General features: G+C 38.2%; 1 protein-coding gene across 1 annotated transcript in view; it reads left to right on the top strand.

Annotated features, from left to right (window-relative positions):
- Positions 1-22,412, top strand: part of mdga2a (MAM domain containing glycosylphosphatidylinositol anchor 2a) — a 151,752-nt gene that overhangs the window by 73,933 nt on the left and 55,407 nt on the right. The window contains exons 11-12 of the mRNA XM_015036406.1: positions 8,426-8,698; positions 17,559-17,707. Coding sequence (XP_014891892.1) covers positions 8,426-8,698; positions 17,559-17,707 — 422 coding nt within the window. The remainder of the gene's footprint in view (positions 1-8,425; positions 8,699-17,558; positions 17,708-22,412) is intronic.

Raw genomic sequence — 22,412 nt, 5'->3', positions numbered from 1 at the left:
ATCAAGCATTGCAGCAGTTTTGTCATTACAAAACGTTTGCTGACGCAGCGTGTTTTTTGGCCTTTGTCTTAACAGATGATCCCTATTGGACATTCAGTTAAGAGAGTAAATCTGCCTGACTTTAACCAGCCAGTAAACATTAGTGTGAGCACTAAAAGTGAAAACCGTTTTAAGCAAAAACATTTTCCCTACAAATAACGCAGGGGGAAGTTGAGAACAACCTCTTGAGACTACTTTAAAAAAAAAAAAAAAAAAAAAAAAAAAAAAATTTTTTCATGGAGGTCTCGTAACTTATAACAACTTATAACAACAAGGAAGTTAACGGCTTCTCCTTAATGTCCGGTGAGAATAAACCAGATCAGACTTGCTGCGGCCCTCTTCCTGTATTTTTAGCTTCTGCGCGTACCGACGCTGTCAGGGAGACGGCAAAGTCTCCCAAAGCTTCAGCTGAATGAAAAGAAAAATTCACGTGTTTAATCTATTCCTTTTCTTGTTGAGATTTAAATTGGTATGTAGTTGCATCATTATTGTTTGATGAACACAGATTTTACAGAACACACTGTAAGAAAAAAAAAATCCCCCTCTGCTTTTTAACTAAATTCATTCTGAGGCTCCAATTATTTCTTATTATCTGGTATTATTTTAATAAAGCAGCCTTCTTGTTCTGTAGTTTTTGATGCCGTGCAACACTTTCATCTGCTCTCCGTCTTCAAAGCAAAACATGAAACGAAGAGACTTATCCTGGCCTTGCTTGTGACAAATCAATCATTCTGCCATGTTGCAGAGCTACTCTCTTGTTTCTGACTATTAGCTGGCATCAAAGCTCAATTTTTAAAAAGCACTTGAGCTCTTCTATTGCTTTCACATCCACAAGTGCCATTGTCTACATTTACCAAACACCTTTGTTCATCTTGCTCAGATTGTGATTTTTTTTATTTATTTTTTTTATTAGCACAATAGTTTGCCCTTCTTGTGTTCTGGGCTGTGCGAGTATCCCCCCCTGCCCCCCACCCCTTCCCTACTTTCTCTTGGCCTGTCTTATGGTGTGTAAGCACAAGCCAATCCCTCTGAGATGCTTTTCTCAGCTGCATTTCCAGGTCCCAGCATGAGACGCCCGCCTTTGGTGGTGAGCCATGTGCAAAGCCGCGTTTAGTAACTTGATCAAGGCGCCGAGGTACAGTCCTCTGAAGCAAAGAGCATTAGAGGCGTGAAGGAACGACTCTGGCAAGTCAACAGCTTTGATATGTAAAAACCTGCATCTGTTGGCTGGCAGCGGCGACGCCAGGAGGAGAGGTATGGGGGAAAGGAAGGCGCCTGCCTTTAGAGGCATCTCTCTAATAGAATTGCAAAAGCCAAATCCCAAGCTGTGACACCCTAATGTTCTTAGTCAAACTGCCTTGGCATGGTCCAGGGGCTTGAAAGAGGGAGTGAATCCGCAGATAGAGAGAGGGGAAAGAGGTGTGGAGAAGTCGTCTGTCCTAGATAGTGATGTCTGTCAGGGCGTGATCAACTTCTGCCTCAGCCGAGGTGCAGAGAAATCTTTCAGCCAGACGTCCCTTTCTGTTCCCCTCCGCATCCTTCGTGACACCTGCCCGATTCAACCAAGCGACTGTCCCCTTGAGCAACTGCCTCGCCACCTGACATGCATCAAGGAGACACACAGGGACACTGAGCTACTGTCTGGCAGCAGTACAAGATTATTGTGTTTAATTAATTTTCCTTTTTGCATCAGGAGGGGCTGCATCGCTGGCCCCTGAGAGTCACTGTTACTACAACACATTAACTTACCGCCAACCCAAGTTAGCAAATTAATCTTTTCCACTGCAGCAGGTCTCACTCAGAGTATGTAGATATAAATTTGTAATTTTTTTTTTTTCTTGTTTTGGTGGTAAGTAATTGCACCGATGAGCCACTGCAAGCAAACAGCCTAAGTGGTCAAGAATAAGTTTGTATCCTGTAAACAGAAGTTTGAATTAGGCAGAGGAACTAATTCCTCACTTGGTCACTCTTTCTAAAACTATAAGTTAATCTCCAGACCCCTCTCCCAGTAATAATAACATTTACATTTCTTACCGTTAGATTTTAGTTATGAAGTACCACTACGTTCTAAAAGCAGTAGAATAATAACGGCGCTCAGATTCATTGTGAGCAGCCTCAGCGGCGAGGGAAGGAGAGAAGGACAACGTGCTGATGCAGAGTTGTGTTTTCATGCATTATTCAACACAGGAACTCATTATAACACACTTGAATTAGGGTTATTGTTTTATATTCTGTATATATCCGGTGACTTCTTAATGAAGGTATTTCTTCCTCTACACTGAGCTGTTGGACTACAAAGGTTAATCTCTCACAAAAAGGTTGTTGCTTCCATCTAAAAAACAAAAGTCCTTGTTTTTCTGTCTTCCACCCACATAGAGTAAAGCTGCTCCAGCTCTATGAAAAACGTAAGTTGGAGTGTTTTTGTGAATGCTCCGTTGTTCTGACACACAATATACAGGGTCAAACCAATTTCACGCAGGCCATGCGATGCTCAGGCTTTTAGTGCTTCCCTAATTTATTGGCACATTTGGTAAATCTGTTTAGAGCTTTATGAGTATAAGCTTACCCAAAGAAATTGAGGAAGCTCACCTTTATTTTGTATATATTAAGAATACATTACAGAGAACATATAAAGTCACCCAAAGTCACAGAACACCAAATGAAATACGGTGGGTAAAATAACTATAAAACAAAACAACTTATTGTCATTAAACATGTTTCTAAAGCATTTCTAATTGCACTTAATTACCTCCTTGGCATCTCAGACAGGTTTAGCAAAGATGATGTTGTTTCCATTCATTTGATTCAGTTTGCACTCAAGGACTGCAGGCGCCTCCTTTACGTGTTAGAAAGTCACAGAAATCAAAGCAATTTTTTTCCTCAAATGACATCGGGGGAAAAAATGCACTCACAGAAATGTATGAACTTTTTGAATATTTCAGTACATTGCTCATCCGTTTTTCCATACAAACTGTCTTCAAATCTCGATGTTGGTCCTTTTTCTGCTGCCTGATTTTCTTGTTTTTGCCATAAATTGTCAATTGGATTTAGTTCAACTGGTAGCACTTTTACGTTTTGTTTTGTTTTTTCTTCTGAAACAAATGAAGTGCTTTTTTGCCTTTTTAGACCAGTGCTTATATTTCTACTGATCAGAAAAAAATAGTTTCAGGATGAAGTATATGTCACAGGTGTATCAGTTTGTGTGCTTAGGGAAACTGTGAATAAGCTCTTTGTCACCAGGTGAAGTTTGTCCACTGAACCCAGTTACTCACTAATCGAACATCACAAAATATGTGTCATAAAAGAAGAAAACCACAAACTTAAATTTGTCAGAAAATAGAAATATTACTCATGAAGACTTTTATGTCAGTTCATCACTTTCGGATGTCACAGTGAAACAAATAAAAACAATGACAGTCATTTCTGAATAACAATTAACTTTCTCATTTCCCACTGTGGCTATTAATTTGAAATTATAATTTGAGAGTTGATTGTAGATTATTGTTTAAAAAGTTAAAGGATGAACACTTCCTGCTCCCTACAGGATGGAGCGTCACTTTTGTAGCCACTCGAAACCAATTTAAAATATGCCTGCAAAGTCACTAACTTGTATTATTTTTGCAAATCAAATTGCTATCATCCATATGTCACAAGTATTACAATATTCAAGAATCTCAGTGTTGTATTTATTTTGATATAATTTATTCATTCTGTGTCCAGGGAGCATTTTGTTGTTTGCACTGCCCTTCTATTTCAGCCTTATTGTAAATGTAGGCTTTTATGTGCAATAAAAGAAAAGGAGCCACTGGGTCCATTTCAGTGGCAGCGAGAAAACTGGTCTTAGTGCTTTTATTCTTAATACTATAAAGTGAATATTGGTGCTAAAAGCTCACGTTGCGTTGAATGGCAATAGAATTTATTTGCAATATATATATATTTTTTTTCTTTTAAATTTCTTCTCTTGCCACATCCATCCATAGAGTATTTGTTTTAAAATGTTTTTAGTCCTTTAGTGAGTTAATGCAAAACATGTTCAAGTCCTTTATAATGCAAGGAGTTTATTATGTGAACAACTGAGAACACATTTGTGCTGTCAGGTTGCAAAAGGACAAAAGGCATTGTATAAAGGTGTCAATAAGGACAAGGGTAAAAAAAAAAAAGAAAAACATTATTTAAATATACTTTATTGACAAATGCATTGGGTCATCACATAGAATGACTTAACAACGGTGTTCTCGCTCACTTTCATAGCCTGAGGTGAATAAAATCCAACGCTGAGGCATGCAGACTGCTTCTGCAAACATTTGTGAAAGAATGGGTGGCTCATGCTGGTGTAATAAGTCCAGTTGTGAAATAGGTAAAGGATAAATACTTTATGCTGAATGTTCCTGTCACATTTTTATGGCATTATAAAAACACGGAGCTGGTTGAGAATAACAATTCAACAACAGCCACGGTTCCATTGTCAATAGTCAGAAAACACTGATATTTCTGTTTATATGAAAAACATAATTGATTTTCCACCAACAACCAAAGTAATTCACAAGTATGGAGAAAAAAGCATGACAAAATATGTGCCTTCTACATGTATTGAATATGAGAAGAAATTTGCAAAAACAAAAAAACAACAACAACAACAAAAAAAAAGAATGGAAAGCCAATAAACAAAGTAAAATTGGTCATTATTTAGAAACCGCTCTTGCTGCTGGTCAAATCAATATCCACTTTAATATTAACTGATGGCCTTTAAAAACATTGCTCATTTATGTAATGTGAAGATATAAGCAAAGAGCTCTCCACAAAAAAATAGTCCACTATTGCAAAGCATGCAAATAGCAAAGGTTACAGGTGCTTTTCAAAACTTCTAAATATTCCAGTGTGCAATGTTGGAGCTGTAATCCAGAACGGGAAAGAACAGAATTTCACCTTACATCCCCTCATAAGAGTTCTGACATCTTTTCCTCCATTACAGTTCTGATCTGGTTCCAAACCAGGTTCTAAACCTGGTGTCAGAAAAAAGAAAAAGATAGAGGTTCCACCTATCCTTTTTTTTTTTTTTTGCATGAACCGCGATGTCACCGATGAGCCTGTCAGGAATTGATATGAAATCATAAGCTCTTACAATCAGCAGGCAGTTTTAACCTGAAACCTTCAGTTGTTTCCCAGGAAGCTAAGATGAAAAGGGATTTCCTTTTCAGTTTGCACAGGCATTCACCCTAATAACAAGAAAATGGCTTAAACAGAATAAAATAAAGGTTTCAAAACGGCCTTTTTGGAAATCCAAACTAAATCTGCTGGGGGCGGAGTGGAGTGGCTAATTATTGTTTTAAAGTGAAGATGTGGCATGCTGATTTACCTACCGATCGTTGTTATTTAATCACTAGTGCTTCAGCATAGTGTGAGATCCATGATGTGCACTCTCAGTGACCATGTTATTATCCCTCTTCATTTCCTCCGTCACAGATTTGTTTGTGTTTTAACAGAATTTTACAGGATGTACATCACATTAAAAGAGAAAAAAAGTTTGTGATTTTTATTTATTTATTTGCTTTTTGTTTATTCTACAAAAAATAAAAAGTCATTTTAACCGGAGTGTGTTTTCTTTTACAAACCAATGTTCACCTTCTTGCACAAACTTTCCCACTGGAGTTCTGCTCCTGATTCTCCAGATATATTAAACCGAGTTTCAGTGAAGGTGTTTAAAATTTGTGAAAGTTAGTTGGAACTGGAACTCTGTCCTTTTAAAGTTGTAAACTGGCTTGTGGAAAGGCAGGTGCGTGCAAAAATATCCCAGCTTCCTGTATATGTAAGAAACATTTGTGTATTTCCCTCAAGTTCATTCATATCTCTTCAGGCAAACTGTAGATGTCGGTCCGTATGGGCCGTGGGAGAAAAGGCCTCTGTGCTCCCCTAAATGTTGTTTTTCTCGACATTAGTGTCAAGCCATCCACCGGTGACTGATGACCGATTACATTTCAGGAGGCACTCGGGCTTTTCCCCAGCCTGTGGATTACAGTAACTCTGAGCTCACAGTGGCCGCTACGCTAACCACTGCAAGCATTGCCCAGGGAATATCCTGTTCCTTTCGTCATACGTTGCCTCGGCAGCTGCTTTACAGGAAATGCACCGGGGGAGAGAAGAGGCTTGTCCTCTTGTTTAAAAGGATGTTTTCATTATATAAGAGATTATTATTATTATATTATTATTTGTCTTTCTTTGTAAATTGAAATGTACTCATCGCAGTTTGATCCAGTGCCATTCACGGAGGCTGTGGAGCTAGCTGTTAGTCACTGCCGTCCTAAAGAGTCCTACAATATTAATGTGATAAGTAGACTTCCAGGCGCTCCTTTTGGCATCAGAGATAAGCCTTTGGGTTGGGTTAAAAGCCGAGAAAGAGGAGGAACTGATTGCTGTTTCACTTAGCAGAGATAAAACAACAAAAAAAAAAAAAACAACTAACTCTCCACCTTCTTGAATAGAATCAGGAGGTGAAAGAGTTTTTTTGTTTTTGTTTTTTTTGTCTTTCTTCTCAGAAGGTTTGTGTTTGCTTTTACTTTGACCCCCACTGTTAGGATTTATCATTTTCCCCATTTCGGCCAGTCATGATATGGTTTAATGGCGTGTCATTAATCATAACGGCGCCTCAGTGAACTGTAGGATGTTGCGACTTGAAGGATAATTAGCATCGAGGGCAAGGATATAAACCCCCACTCTGTTCTGTTGCTGCATGTCAGCTTGTTGTTTTGCATTCAGCATAATGCTCACAGCCCACGTACCCCTGTGCACCTCTCTGGCCTTGTGGATCCGTCCTTCTCTACTGCCAGGGGTGAGGTTAACTTATTTATGTGCAAATAAATAAATAAAAAAAACAGGCAGCTGTTGCTAAAACACGGCAAACGAAATCAACATAATTTTTTTTCCCCTTAATTTCTGATTAGGCTTAGGGATAATGACGTTAATAGTGTTATCAAATTTAATGCCGTACATTTTCATACTTCCCTCACGGCTCCACATCCTATCAAGTTTGGAAGGCTCAGTAAACAGATTATATTACCGAGTGTGAATAATGTAGAAGATTATGTTGGAGATAACGGTTTCAATCAGGTAATCGGTGATCTGTAACAGATTACATTCTGGAAAAGAAACACCATCCCCAACCTTTTCTGAAGCGGGCGTCTCTCCCGCACTCTGTCAGAAATTATGCAAATCTGAGGCAATCAAGGGGTTCCGTGTCGTTCTGTCGCGTCTCCTCCGCCTTCATTCACCGTCGTTTTCCAAGCCCCGTCGTGACTTCTGTCGAGCTCCCACCCGAGCCAGTCAACGGTAAAAGACGCCTGAAACGGAGGGAATTATTCATAACCGTTCCGCTGCTCGCACACACAGAAGCCTAAACACAGTTAATCTACAGGCGCGCCGTCATACGTATTGTCTCATGCAAACTAAACGGGCTGGAATGTTTGCATCAAACATGGCGAAACTTTCCCCGAAACTCAGCCCGGGTCTCATCAAGGCCATTCAACTGGTTGAATAATTCACCAGCAGGTTTTCTGTGTGTGTGTGGGGGGGGGAGGGGGGAAAGAGGTAACGGCTGTCAGATGCTCAAATAAGTTATTCATTTTCCATTTTCAAAGCCCGAGGTGCACTTCATCATCCTGTTACCCGTTTTCTGCGAAGCGAAACTGATTTCTGTTTCAAACGTTCTTGGGGTTTTCGTGCAAATTGATTTCAACGCGGCCGTGCCGCTCCACCTGCATTTGTTTTCACTTTTCATATGTTTCTGAAATGGATCGATTTTCATTGGCTGAAGTTTATTTACAATGTGCTTAATGTTCCCACACCTTTTTTTTTCCTCCTCCCCCCATTTCCTCAAAAGTGAATGCACTTCGGCAGTTTGCCTTGCAAAAGTCTGTGCCAATTTCACTGCACTGCCTTCCAACAGTATTCATAGTTCTGTAATTCTTCACAATTTGTCTTGTTTCACCATCAAACTTCAGTGTATTTTATGGGGATGTAATGTGATGAATTAAATAAAAATTAAAAAAACAGGACCAGATCGAAACAAAATGCATAGCTGGAAATTTAAAAAATTGTGAGCACTTGCAAAATAATGGATTTCATTCCTTACAGTTAAATTTTTTTTTAACTCTTGTTGGTTTTTTCCCTTCAATTTCTTTACCTGTAAATATTTTTTACATTATAACGCCAAAGTGGAAGTTTGTGTGAAATGACTGTGTCCTTATCTGTAAAGTATTCTTTCCCCTGTTCAATTGCACCAACTTGTTCTACCTCATCCATACTTTCCATTCATTCCTTTCTTTTTGTTTTTGTCCCTTTCAAAAATGATTGAGTTTTTTTGGGGGGGTGGTTTCTCTCTCTTGCCATTCAGATCCTCCCACAGTGGAGCCTGTGCACATGGAGGTCCGTCAGGGCCTGGGGCGGCCGGTGGTGTTGACCTGCAGGGTGCTGCGAGCCCACCCCTCTCGGGTGTTGCGGTTCGAGTGGCTTCTCTCAAACCGCCTGCTCCACGCCGGCGCCTTTGACCAACACAAAGACGAGACCGAGTACACGATCCGCAGCCTGAACCGCGAAGGCTGGGGGGAGTACACGTGCAACGTCATCAACGAGGCCGGAGCAGGCAAATGCACGTTCCAGGTGACAGGTGAGGAGGCGATGTCTTTTAAGATTTACTCTTTCTGTCTTTTTAATTTCTCACTGATTGAACCAACTGTTCTGTCTGTCCTTCAACTTTACGCTCTTCTTCCTTTCATACTGATAGAGGGGAGTCTATACACTTTTGACACATCGATTTTCTTTTCATGCTGGGCTAATTAAACACTTTTTAAGTTTTCCATTGAACTACAGAATCCTTCATTAGTTAGATGTCCTGCTTTCCAGTCAGTTTCCATCATTCCCTGCTATTTGTGTGGTGATTTGAGTTTTGTACGCGTTTTCCAGTTTATTTTGTCCCTCTATCGTCTTGTTTTTTCCCCCTGATTCTCCCCAGCTGTCCCTTGTTGCCCTGATTAGTCTCTGGTGTATTTAACCTCACCTGGGTCCCCTGCTCCCTGCCGGATCCTTGTCTATCGTCTTTGTCGTTCCTGTCCGAGTCACGTTCCCGTGTCTACCAAAGTTTGTACTCATTGTCTCTCCGTTCACCTGTGCGTCCTGGTTTTTATGATTTCCTACATCGTCATTAAACTCATTGTTGCACTTCAAGCCTGCATCTGACCGCGTCCATCCTCACCGTCTACTACACCCTAATTCATGACAATTTGACCAGTAGGTTCCCAACAGTGTCAGATAATGGGAGGGTCATGTCTACCCGTACGTCTTTTCTTCTCAGCATAGGGTTTCCAAAGAGGCTTAAAATTAAAAAAAATTCTTACAATAAACAAAAAACTTAAGTTTTCTGTAGAACTAGATATTTTTTTCTATCAGGTTATCTTTGTGATAAAGATTGGAATATGTAAAAAGCAAAGTTTATGTTGTCTTTTGTGCAAAAAACAATATCCATACATCCATCCATTCAGCGATCCATCAGTCCGTTTTTTCGTCCAGTCCATCCATCTACGTTAACATCCGTCAACCTGTCCATCACCCTCCCATGCTGCTGTCTGTCCATTGGCCTAGGCCCACCCATCAATTTGTTAATCTGCACAACATTGTTATATCAATTTCTCAATCTATTTGTCCAGCCTTACTTCTGTCCATCAGTCCCTTGATCTAGCCATCTGTCCATTCACCCAAATGTGGACATCCATACATTTTAACGTGGTGATTAAAACAGTCAGATCTGCTATCATCCTCTGCTCTCCTACCGTCTTGTACTGTTTCCAGTTTTCTAGTTGAGCATTTCATTTTGCTAACCACGTCCTTCTATGCAGCTGTTCCTTCTACCCTCATTGCTAGACCTGATCTGAGACCTGCAGGTCTACCGTTCTCTTGCCCCTTCATGCTGGATCCAGTAAGCTCTAAAATTAATTTGCAGTTTTCCTCATAGTTTTCATGCCTGTCTGCACAAACGCCATTATGTTTCAAAAACTGATCTATAGAGGAAAGAGAGTATTTTTGTTATCCTTTCTCCTCTTCACTTAACGGCCAATTTGCTGTTTGAAAGATGTGGTTGTTCACTGCAGTTTAGAGCCTTTATTTAAAGGTACTCCTGCAGGACATTAGTGTATCAGTGGTTTTTTTTTTCTTGTTTTTCTTTTTTTTCTTTTTGTAACAGAATACAAAATGTGTCCGGGTCATTTTAAATCTTTCAACTTTTCTTACGAATGAACTCGATTCCCAAACTTCTACAGAAGTGGGATTTTGTATATTTTTGGTTACCTAAGCTGACCGATTAGGATTTTTTTTATTATTATTATTATTATTTTTGTCCTTGCAATCCAACAGGTTGCTGGAATTGTGAAGTCCCTATTCTTCTTACTTCATATACAATGCGTCCATCTTTGAGTTGGTTGTTGTGACAGGACCAAATGAGTTTGGCCACACCGAGTGACCGCAGGAACTTTGACCAAGGTTTCAATCTCTTAGACCTCCTATTAGAGACAAGAGCTGAAGGGTCACAAGATGAGTATTTGTCACTTTAATCCTTTGCCACCTGCTTTTCTCTTTTTTTTATTATCTTCCTTTCTATCTCTTAGCGTTCTCTAATCTTAAAAATGTCAGCATTTCTGCTGCTTTTCTGACCCTCTTTGTGTTTTCATTTTTTTCTTGATCCTTCTTTCTCCTTTTAAGCTTCTCCTGCAACGTGCTGTGAAGAAAAGAAATCGGGTCTGCGTTGCATAAATCAGTCATTCCTGGTGAACTAGATAGAGCAGAGAGACAGGCGGATAGTTCTCTTCAGACAACTGTCTTTCTTTTTTTCTTAACTGGGCTTAAGGTTTTCCTGATATTTCTAACCCCTTCTTTCTACTTCCACCCCTTTTCCTCCCCTTTCATCCTCCTTTCCTCCCACTACGCATTGCTTGATTCCTCCTGCCCAATGCTCCAGATTCCTACCATCTGGTCTCAGTAGCTGCCAAAGGTATGGAGGCTCTTTCAGTAACTCCCTGAGTGCAGGAGCACAGTGCAGAAAATCCACTTTGGTGCCCTCCATCATCTATGAAGTCTGCCATACCCCGTTCCCATAACCCCAGTTCTTAGTCTTGACGATTTTTCAATTTTATCTGAAACTCAATAGCCATGATATCAGCACCACTGTGTGTGTGTGTGTGTGTGTGTGTGTGTGTGTGTGTGTGTGTGGCTGAAATGAATAATATGCTGTAGAAAGATAGAGAGAGTCCTTTCTTAGCTGAAGTTCATCAAATATCTTTTATGGTTTATGCAGTTTGGTGAAATATTAGTTTACCGTCTCTACGGAGACCGCCTTAATGGATATTCCCTCACACCTGCATTCCTGACGTTCCTGGGCTGTGCTGATGAGCAGCAAAACATATCAGTCTGGAGTCCTGGCCCACAGCCATTCAACTTGCGAAGCCACTCATCATACCATGCACAACATATTTTCTTCCGTGCCGACAGACACACACATACACACACCGATGTCAGCAAGCAAGCCAGTCTTGGGCCTACATAAATACTGTCACCCAGAAGAAGCAGATCGTGCCAGGGGAGAGCGTTTGTGCACATGCATGGATGCCCATGTTCCAAGCTATTGGGACATCTGTGAGTTGGCTGCAAGGGCCAAGTTGGCCATTAAATTGTGCCATGGGAGAGGCCCCTTAGAGGAATGTAATGTGTACCACTGAGCTTTGGCATGAACACACTGCTGCTGGAACCCTGAGTCTTAGCAAACGCTCTCCTCTGAGGAGATAGAACGGGCAGAGAATTGCTTCTCCGTCTTTGAATCATCGCGCCGTCGTTTCTTCCGTTTCCATTCCAGTCTGATGCGGCTGATGATTAATGCACAGGTTTCCTGTCCAAAGGCAGTGAATGTTCTCCGAAGCAGCAGCTCTTAGAATGAGACGTAGGTTGCGAAACACGCAATGCTTCGAGTTTGTTTTACTCCAACAATTTATAATCACTGGAATAAAAGTCTTGCTGAAGGCCGTTCCCAGCAAGGTGAGATATTTTAAAGTTTTAGTGTTAAGTGAGAGTTTTCACACTAATCTGTATTGCCAAAAATAACTGTACATAACAGCAACTTCATTTTGTCTCGTTGTTCTGTGATGCGTATTCATAGTGAAACTCCTTTCATGGTAGGAGTTTCACTACTGGAAAAATAATTTGTTAGCAATTGTCTATTACTTCCTTTTTGCAGTATAGCTTTTACTTTAACATTTTATCTAATTTAACTAAAGCTGTTACAATCTTAAACAGGAATTTTTCGAAGGTGGTCACTGCACAGAGCTAAATATTTGGTCTGTTTTGAGTGTTTCTAAAACTGTTTTTGGTCTCTGTTTGCTCATCTCTCCTGGCTTCCTGTTGTTAACCAGAGATGAATAGATGAATTGCTTGAATAGTTCAGATGTTTTTGTCAATAGAATTTATTTTATTATTGTTTTTTTTTGTTTTTTTTATCTAAATCAGCCCAATGAACTACGAAGTTCACTTGTTATTCAAATGTAGCAGTTGGTAGAGATGAGGTCCCCAATGTTGCTTTTATGCTGTTTATTTTTGTTTCATAAATGGCATTGACATCACTTTGCTTTTTGTTTATTTTTTCTCTCTTTTTTGCGTGTTTTAATAAGACATCCTTGGTCTTTTTGGATCAATTTGTATATTTTATATCATTTTTTTTGTCTTTTAAAAAGAGCAGGAAGTACATCGATTTTTACCTTGAAACCTTTTCATTCAGTGTCTTTAGAAAAGGGATTCTAAAAACTTAATCAACATCAATCTTTATAAAGCTTTGGCGGTTTTACGTAAGTTTTGCTTCCGTGTTTTAAACTTGTCGCCAGTTCCCACAGCTTGGATTTTATACATGCTATAGGTAGCTTATAAAAATGTTTTCTGCTACATCCTGTTATGCTGTTTTTCTGCCTTGTTGTTTTTTAATGTTGCATTACATTTTCTCTGCTGCCTCTCTGCATTAGTGAAATTATCTCAAGATTTCTCACACTAGAACAGCCAGATTTCACTAGAAAGAGAAAAAGAAAACTGTATAAATACAAGTTTATGTTTTAGCCTTTTTGTTAATTGAAAAAATTGATATTCCTTTGTCAAAACAGTGGAATGCAGTGAAGCCATTTCTTTATCATTTTTCTCTTTACCATTGTGTTTTGTTTTGTTTTGGTTATGTTGTGCACCCAAAGGTTATTACATCGTCTTCTGAACGTTGCGACGCCACGGCTGCAGCTTTCCTGAAGATGAACACACATGTAAATTCTCAAAAAGGAAAAAATAAGTCTGCAAATAAGGTCAACTTCTTGCCTGAAGGTTTGTGCTGAGCTGTTATGAATCACTGCATTGGTTATGGTGTTATAAACAGGATTTAAAAAAAAAAAAATCAATTAAGCCCTCTGTGCTTTATGTTTGATGTCTCCCACCCAGAGTTACCCGTTTCAAGCAGCCTAAGTGGGTTAGGTAATGCGCTTTACCACACATAATGTGTGATTAGGAAGTCGGTCCATTTTGCTTTATTATTGTACTTTATATTTGAGCGATTTTCAAAGACCGAGTTCTGACTGTGCGCCAAGAAATTTCTTTTTGATATATATATATATTTTTTCCTCTAAGTGCCAAGTAGTAAACAAGTAAAGGTTGATATGTAACCCGGTTTGCTGCGAACGTCGGAAACAATATACATTTGTGCGATAAAAGAACTGATCCACACCTTCCAGAAGCAGCGTCTCTGTGGGATTCTGAGTCTGTTTAATTAACCTTTCTTCACTTTTGCTTCGCAGCAAATTGCGGCATCCTCTTTTCCTTCCCAGCACTATCTGTCACTATCTTCTAGGCAGGCTTATGTAACACTTTGCTGTACAGTCTGCTGTAAACACAGCTGGCTCAATGCAGCAAAACAGAGCTTAGCGAGGTGCAGACAGTAATTATCCCTGCATTCGTGTTCGTTTTCTTTCTGCGAAACGTGTTTATTTTCGTTTCAGCACGTGCGCTCTCCTCTGGTTCGTCTCGGCGAGATGCGGAGGCGGCCTGCGCGGCGGCATCACCATCACTTCCTGTTTGTTAGCTATAGCTTTAGCCAGCAGAGGACCAACGATGACCTTTTGAGGCATATTTCTCGCTTCGAACGAAACCCATGAAGAATTTGTCTATAAATTACTTTGTTTAATCATCAGCACTGTTTCTTTTGCCAGAGCGTATTTGTTTTCCTCTCTGAGTGATTTTATCAAGATGATGAATGAATGTTATTTTCTTCTGTATCGCTGTTTTTTTCCTCCCCCCTCCTCTTCTTCTTCTTCTTTTTTTTAATTTTAAATACCTCTATCCGTGTAAAGGCCAAATGATCTGCAACAGGCTGCCCAAAGCATCATTAAGCTGATTTATTGTCTAAAATGCAGAACAAAACCCACTGTTTGCGCAGCTTTGACTTGTTGAGTTATTAAGAGAATTGATTAAACTATTTAGAGGCTGCAGGAAACATCAAATCTGGCAATTTTCAATAATTACACATGGAGTGTTTGGCTGTTTCAGCTGTATTCAAAGAACTTATGAAATTCAGCGTTAAGTGTTATAAACATGTTGTACAGCTTTGTTCATCTTTGTTTAAGTCTTTAATTCTCTTTTTCTGATATCATAGATTATGACTGAGACATTTGTGCACCTAATTAGAACACCATTTTATCTCTGTATTTAATACAATATCACACATTTCTCTTTTGAGATGTTATCACAGAACTTACAGTTGATATAAATATAAATATGCCGCACATTAAGTAAGTAAGTAAATAAGAATTGTTTTCATATTGCTCCTTTCAGGACTCAACAAGTGTGAAATCTGATCTGATTGAGTTTCAGCTTTGTTGCATAAAGAAATTGCCAAATAAAATTCATGCATGCAAAGAGGCTGGAAACGAAGCAGAAGCAACCAAACACTGTAACTGCAGCTAGAGGTGGTTGCACAAACTATCGAGTTTGAATAAATAAGCAGAAGGTTTAACATTTCTTGTTAGCAAGGATTTTTTCTAAGCCATGTCTGGTTTTCCTTCCACTTCGTAATTATTGCTTTACTGTTTATCTCAAGCATAGAATCTCAGTCAGATGTGTTGTAGTAGCCTGTAGATGTAATGTGACATTTTAAAACTGAGGAAGACTTTTTTTTTTTTCCAACTGCAGACCTAATAGTTCCTCTCGCGCCCCATATGGACTAAATTTATTTTACATTAGCTTGAGATTTACCAAGTTAGGAGCTGTCCAGTGGTGCAGATTAACTTTTATTCTCATTCTGACAACAAAAAACTAATTGGCTTTGTATCAGTATCATAACTTGGAGTAACTTGGAGGCTTTTTTAAACTTAAGCACTCGCAAAAGACGACTTGGACTCTGACTAGATTTTCAGTTTATCACAGGCCTAACACACTAACATTTAAATATTGCCATTAACATAACCTTATATCACCTATTATCCACATAAAGTACTTTAAAAATCACCACATGTCTGTGTGAAATCCCCGTGTGGTTTATGTGCTCTAATAATGGCAGCTCAACTGCAGCATGGCCATTAAAATCATCTGCTCTGGGTATTGTCATCCTACAATAAACAAGCCCAGATGCCAAGGACAAACACAGCACAGCAGGTCATTCAGGTGGATTTCAGGTTTTCCATGGAATGTCGTCCTCTGAGCTCAGCGTACAAGTCAGTGTTTTCTTCAGTTGTCAGAAATGAGCTTCAAGGCTAGAAAAATATGTTGTTTTTTTATTATTATTATTATTATTATTATTATTATTGTTTCAATATTGTACATCTTCATAGATTCTAACAAAGTAAGCAATGTTACTGAAAAAATCCTGTATACTTTTCTTCTTTTAGTCTTGGCAGGAAGCCCAGAGAGTACATAAATGTGTTGGACTCATTGCATTACGTTGGTGTCACGTTACTGTATTTGTGTAGATTCAAGAGCATTCATGTGGTGTGTTGTGATGCAGGAAGCAAGTATAAAATGTGCTTAAATTGTGTAGCAAAATGGTTCTCACTTTTTTTTTTTTTTAAATTGTATCACCTCAGGAAATACGTCAGCAGTACGGTGGTACGTTTGATTTTTTTTTTTTTTTTTTCAGTTTTTTCCCCTTTTTAATCAAAACAAAATATTTCTATCTGCTGCTTTATTATGAGTTCCACTTGTATGTTGATGTTGGAAATTTGTGTTTTAAGTGGGAATATTTTTGAAGTGAAGTCTGAATTTCACGCAACCATACACAAATAACCCACATGGTTGAAGTTCATACCAACACATCAGATGCAGTCTTGATTTAAGACATATTCTCCACTCTAATTATCTTTAGAGAAGTATGTTTTAAGTAACTATTTGTCTTTCCAAACAACTAATTATCATTTTCTTGAAAATAATACACAAAGGTTTCTCTGAGTCCACTAAAAGTGTCATTTACACCACAGTTTGAGAACCAAAGATGCAGCTGAATAACCTTTTGGATTTCCTCTCTTTGCTTTTCTGACATGTTTGATTTTGTTTTTACTCCACAGAGAAATGCAGACTGTTGGTCCATTTGCTTAACGGTTTAGCTTTAAAGAAACATATTCTGTTACTGTGAAACATTCTTCTCAGTTTAACTTAGTTGTTTCTGTGGTTCTGATAGAGCTGTAGAAATTGCTTAATTTAATTTATTTTTGTTTTTAAGAAAAGTGTTTTCAAGGCACAAAAGTATAGAAAATTTGAAGCCACTCAGTAAAATCTTGTAGCTTTATATACCAGCTTCTGATGTGTGCTGCGATTTTTCTGATTTGTTTTGTTTTCCAGACCTTTTGACGATGCAGAGAACAAATTATATTGGTTTTCCAATTGAACACTTAATATTTTGCTGCTACCGTATTTATGAGCAAGGAAAATAAAATCAGCTTTTTGTGCATGTTCTGTCTTGCTCTATATATTATTCTCATAAGCATGTGGCCCACAGACTGATTAATTTTATGCATTCTTAACGGTAATTGAATTTTTATTTTTTTTTTTATGTTTCAAAACTAACTCATAACGGGACGGATAAAACAACAGTTTGATTTCTGCAGAATCCTTAGCATGATGGAAGCGCTTATCTGATCAAAACACCTAAGTTAACGAGAACAAACCACTCTGATTTTTCCACGAAGAAATGCCCCTCTGGTCTATCAGGAGCTAAATAAATCTGAAGAAGGGAATAGCACTCAGCGAGCAGTTTCTGGGGAACTTTAAAGAGGAATTATTTTGGCTTTGGGGTCTTTTTTCTTTTTTCTTCTTCAGTGTGGCAGCAAAAGTAAACAGCCTACAGCCCACAAAAGAAGAGAGAGATTACTTTTCAGAGAAAGCTGCTGAAACGCTGAACAAATGTGAAGTTAATGACCGAAATGTTTTAAATAAACATGAAATTTAAATGTTTATCATATTGTGCTTGCCTTTAGGTAAAGCTTACCCTCCGGAGTTTTACTACGACACCTACAGTCCTCTGTGGCAATACAGGCCGCGAGTCTACGGCTTCAAGCTGCAGTGGACCCAGATGAACCCCGGGGCTGTGGACCGCATCGTCGCCTACAGGCTCGGCATCAGACAGGTAAGAATGCAAAGGTTTAAACAAAAAAAATAATAATAATAATTTCATTTTCTTGTGAATGTTTTTGTAACCCTTTGACCTTTTCTCATTTTGCGACATTTTTCCAATAGACAGAAACATACTGCCTATATTATACGGCTCTGGAAAAATGAAGAGCCCTCTGCACTGAACCCCACTGAAAACCTCATGGTTATTCCACCAAATATATCTGAGTTAAAACATTAATATTGTTGTGTCTAAATTAATACAAACTTGTTTTTCTTTGCATTATTTTAGATCTGAAAGCTCTGCATTTTTTTTCGCTATGTTGAGCATTTCTCATTTTCTGCAAATAAATGCAACATTTTTGCATTTTGACTTGCTGTCAGTAGTTCATAGAATAAAACAATATTCATTTTACTTAAACATAAAGAGTAGAATCAGAGAACTAATAATTTTTTCCAGAGTTGTATAAAATGGGGTATGCAAAGGAAGGAACATGAGGATACTTGTATTGGGATAATTTTAAAAATCAATGCCGATTTAAATTTGCTGTCACACTGTTGTAATATTTCAAGTTTTCAAGTTGTGGTAGTTTGTGACCCTGTGGTGGATCTTAGAAATAAATTTACTATTTGACAGTATTTCAATAATGAACAGTGGGGTTTCATTTCTAAGTTTTTGTGAGAAAAAAAAAGAATAATGTGTATTTTGTTGTTTAAATATAGATTTTGTAACATTAGAACATGAACTCTTCCAGCAATAACTGAACACCTTGGAAATACGCCAAGATTAAATTACATGCAGGTTGGCTTTACGAACTTCTTCGGTCACTTCTGGGTTCATCTGAGTAGAATTACATGCCACACATTGTTAAACTCTGTATTGTTTTTCTTCCAGTTTCATCAAATGACAATAAAGTCATTTGAAGTGTGTTGTAAAATTACAAAATGTGAAAACTTGCTTTTGAAGGGCGTGGTCAACTCTACATGATTGAGAAACCGTTTCTCTGTTTTCTGGGTTCTTGGTGTCAGAACTGCAACAATAACTTCATCATTGCACATAAATGTGATTGATTGAGTGTGACGGTGCGATTTACTTGTTTACAGATTAACTTTATGTCTTCAGTGATTTCTTCCAACCCTATCACAGTGGATATTAAGCTTAAATAGTCAGAGGCAAAACAAAATTATTCCAACTTAAACTCAGTAGTGTTTAAAATCCACTGCATTGCTCAGCTTTTTCAGACTTTTCAGGCTATAGAAGCAAAAACCTTTCAACATGAAACATAAGTGTTGCATATAGAAGAACTGGAAGTGGTACGTATAGAGTTTTTTTTTGTTGTTTTTTTCTCTCCATGGTCTGTCTCGTTATGCTTGGTGGAGGCTGTTAACATATTAAAAGCCGTATGCGGCGGTTTTTCTCAAACTGCTTCTGCTTGTGCTTCCCATCAGAGGGGTGGAAGTGGAGCCCCGCAGTGAGAATTAGCACGCACTCCTCTTGTTTTCCCTGCTTCTCCTGCAAACTCCACAGATGACAGGCAGGCGGCATTGATGGATGGGAAGGTTGCATTTTCTCTCTGGGCAATCAATGTTTACCTTCCTCTCTCGGTTCTTTTCTTTCTCTCTCTCTCTTTCCTCGGATTTCCAACTAGAAAAGGTTCATTCTAAATATAAAGGGTTTTTTTCAATTACGGCCACAAACATTGCATTGCCCTTAGAAATTCAAGTTAATGTTGACATTGCAGTTAGGAATTGCACATTTGGATGATGACAAATAAAAAATAAAAAAAGAAAATCAAACAGAAAGCAAAACAAATAAAAAATGCATGCAAGCTGCAATTCTGAATTTATCTCACTCCTGCTCAGAATTAGCAAACACGTCGTTGGTTGTGTTTGTAATGAATAATAAAAATCATGTTCCGCTCTACACCCTGAAGGAACCGAGGGCTTCAAAACACTTTCTAAGGTTGTTATGTTTGTGTAGAGCGATGCATTTATTTGCCTGTTATGTTACTTGGTGGAGTCAGTAAAAACAATATCGCTTCTACTGGGCATTTTGTGTGAAAACCTGCCAAAGAATGCATAATTGGTTATTAAAATTTCAGCCAGTCTTTTGCACATTCTAAGGTTTTAAATCTGTGCAAAGCAAAATCCTGCTAAAATGTAATATTTCCATTTACTTAATATGACAAAAATAATATAGATTTTCTGTGAACATAAATTAATTTATTTTTTGCGTTCTCAACGTGAGTTCGTAATTATTCTTTAGGTTGCCACTCGTTCTTTCTGTAGCTGATTGTATTTCAGTGTTTAGAACAGATTTGAAGAGACTGATTGGATTTATTTATATATATATATATATATATATATATATATATATATATATATATATATATATATATATATATATATATAAATCCATGATATATATATATATCATGGATCACAAAGCAGCAAAAGTTTCATGGCAGTGTGCAAAAGAAAAGGCAAGAAATGCAACAGAAACACGTGGGAGTAAAAGGCTCCTTTTGTAAATAAAATTAAATAAAATAAATAAATAAAAAAAATATATATATATATATATATATATATATATATATATATATATATATATATATATATATATATATATAAATTGCAGAGATATCCCCAGCATTGCTGTGACTGGTGCAGTAAAGAAAGCTCACATGCACACTACAACACTTAAATCTATTTATGGATCCAGCAGCAGCTCCCTTGCCATTCCAAGAGAATTATGATCATTTTCTCCCCACTGCCTCTGAATTAATACCTGGTAGTGGTGAACCTTATGCCTTTATATCGGATTGCTGTGTGTTATCGCCCGGTGCCCTCGTCAGAAACAGTCTGACTGGAGGGGAAATGGGAATAAAGCTGTAGCTGAAAGGTATGCACCAGCCAGACGCACAAAGCATAAATCACAGCATCTGTCAGAGATGCAGCAGAAACGTGTGACATCTGCCCTTATTTTGATATTGTAGCCAGGCTTCAAAATCTTCTCTCTGTTCCTAGAGCTTGATTTTCTTTCAGCAAGATATACCAAATGGTAGCTCTCATACATAGGCTTGATCCTGTATATGTGTAGAATACATAAGAGGAGCAAGCAGAAAAAGTTGTGATGCAATTCATTGGCATGCTTTTTGTGGTGTAGTTTTCAAGTGAATTTTTATCAAATTCAATTACCGTATTTTCCGCACCTCACTATAAGCCGCACCCACAAAGTGTTTAAAAAAAAAAAAAAAAAAAACTGGAAACGTACTTATATAAGCCACTGGTATATCCCGGTTTTCCACAAGGAGGCAGCAGAGAGCTGCATCCTTAATAAATCTGCTATAAAGGACGCAGCTCCAACGCCGAACCAGGGATTCGTTCACCCCCAGCTTATGTGCAGCGGCTCTATTTCCTTCCTGTACTGTCAGATCGACAGCCTTCAACTTAAAAGCTGCATCATATGAACTTCCTCGTGCTTTTTCCATGATGAGCGGGTTTGGGTTTGAAAACATTTCTCCGTCGTGCCTGCTGCTAGCATGTGCTTGTTGTAAATGAAAATTAGCGCTTTCTTCTTTGATTTCCAATTTTGACTTCCAATGATTCACTTCCTGCTAAAGAGCCCCCTGGTAGTTGAATAAAAATCCACAGAAAAGCCACACCGGGCTGTAAGCCGCATGGTTCAAAGCGTGGGGAAAAAGTAGCGGCTTATAGTCCGAAAATACGGTATTTTATTTTTTATTTTTCTAAAAAAGAAAAAAATACTTATGAAATACTTAACATCAGATGAGAGTTTGTTTCGAGCAAAATTGCACAGGAAGACAATGGCCAGGCTACCCGAATTGCTGCAGCACAAAATGTTGTGGCTTCAGTGATAACTCAGCCAAACAATGTCATGCTTTTCAAGACAGACTCCACTGGATGAAAAATACAGCAAGCTCTCATTAAGTTTATTTAGATTTCCTTCCAGGCATATGTGAAAGGCACATATCAAATCATAAAACTTCCCACACAGTGTTTTCCGATTAGCTTGGTAAACAACTGTTTTGTAGGTTTTGCTGCACAGTACAGCAGTGATTATCTACTTTTTTTCTTTTTTTGTTTTGAGAGAGAGATCTTGTTGCACTGATACATAGTTTGGATTTTTGCTTTAAAATGTTTTATTTATACATTATTTTTCCTTGACCCTGAAGATGTGAACTCAAAAATGTGAGTATTTTTTTACTACAGATAGAAAATGTTCAGCATCAACACTAATAATAAATCACCAATAGTGACAACAAAAAGAAAATCCGGACTAAAATACTTGAGTTATTGCAGCTCTATTACTGCTACAAAATGATCAAAACTGACACATTCATACATTCTAGGGACGACCTCAGCCACAATTAATACAACTTGACCAACATTGTTCTCCACTCTTGTACGCCACACTCTCCTGCCTCTGTATTGTCTTGTTGAATTGATCTGACACGTCAGGATGAGCAAGCGGATCAATGGAGGCCATATTAATTACATGCTGGTAATCCATAGACGATTTGCTCCTGTCAAACTTGACGCCGTCCGTTTGATTGTTCTCATGTTGCTTCTGGCTCACAGGCTGACTTTGAACATTGCTAACGTTTTTTTTTTTTTTTTTTTTTTTTTTTTTTTTTTCTTCTCTAACAACTAAGGTAAAAAAATAAAATTTTTTTTAAAAAAAAATTGGGGGGGGGGGG

Source organism: Poecilia latipinna, unplaced genomic scaffold (genome assembly GCF_001443285.1).
Source record: "Poecilia latipinna isolate Pla-1442-1.1 unplaced genomic scaffold, P_latipinna-1.0 Scaffold368, whole genome shotgun sequence".
In the NCBI taxonomy this organism is placed as follows: Eukaryota; Metazoa; Chordata; class Actinopteri; order Cyprinodontiformes; family Poeciliidae; genus Poecilia; species Poecilia latipinna.
Note: the sequence above shows the minus strand (reverse complement) of the source record. Positions and strands in the feature narration are given on the sequence as shown.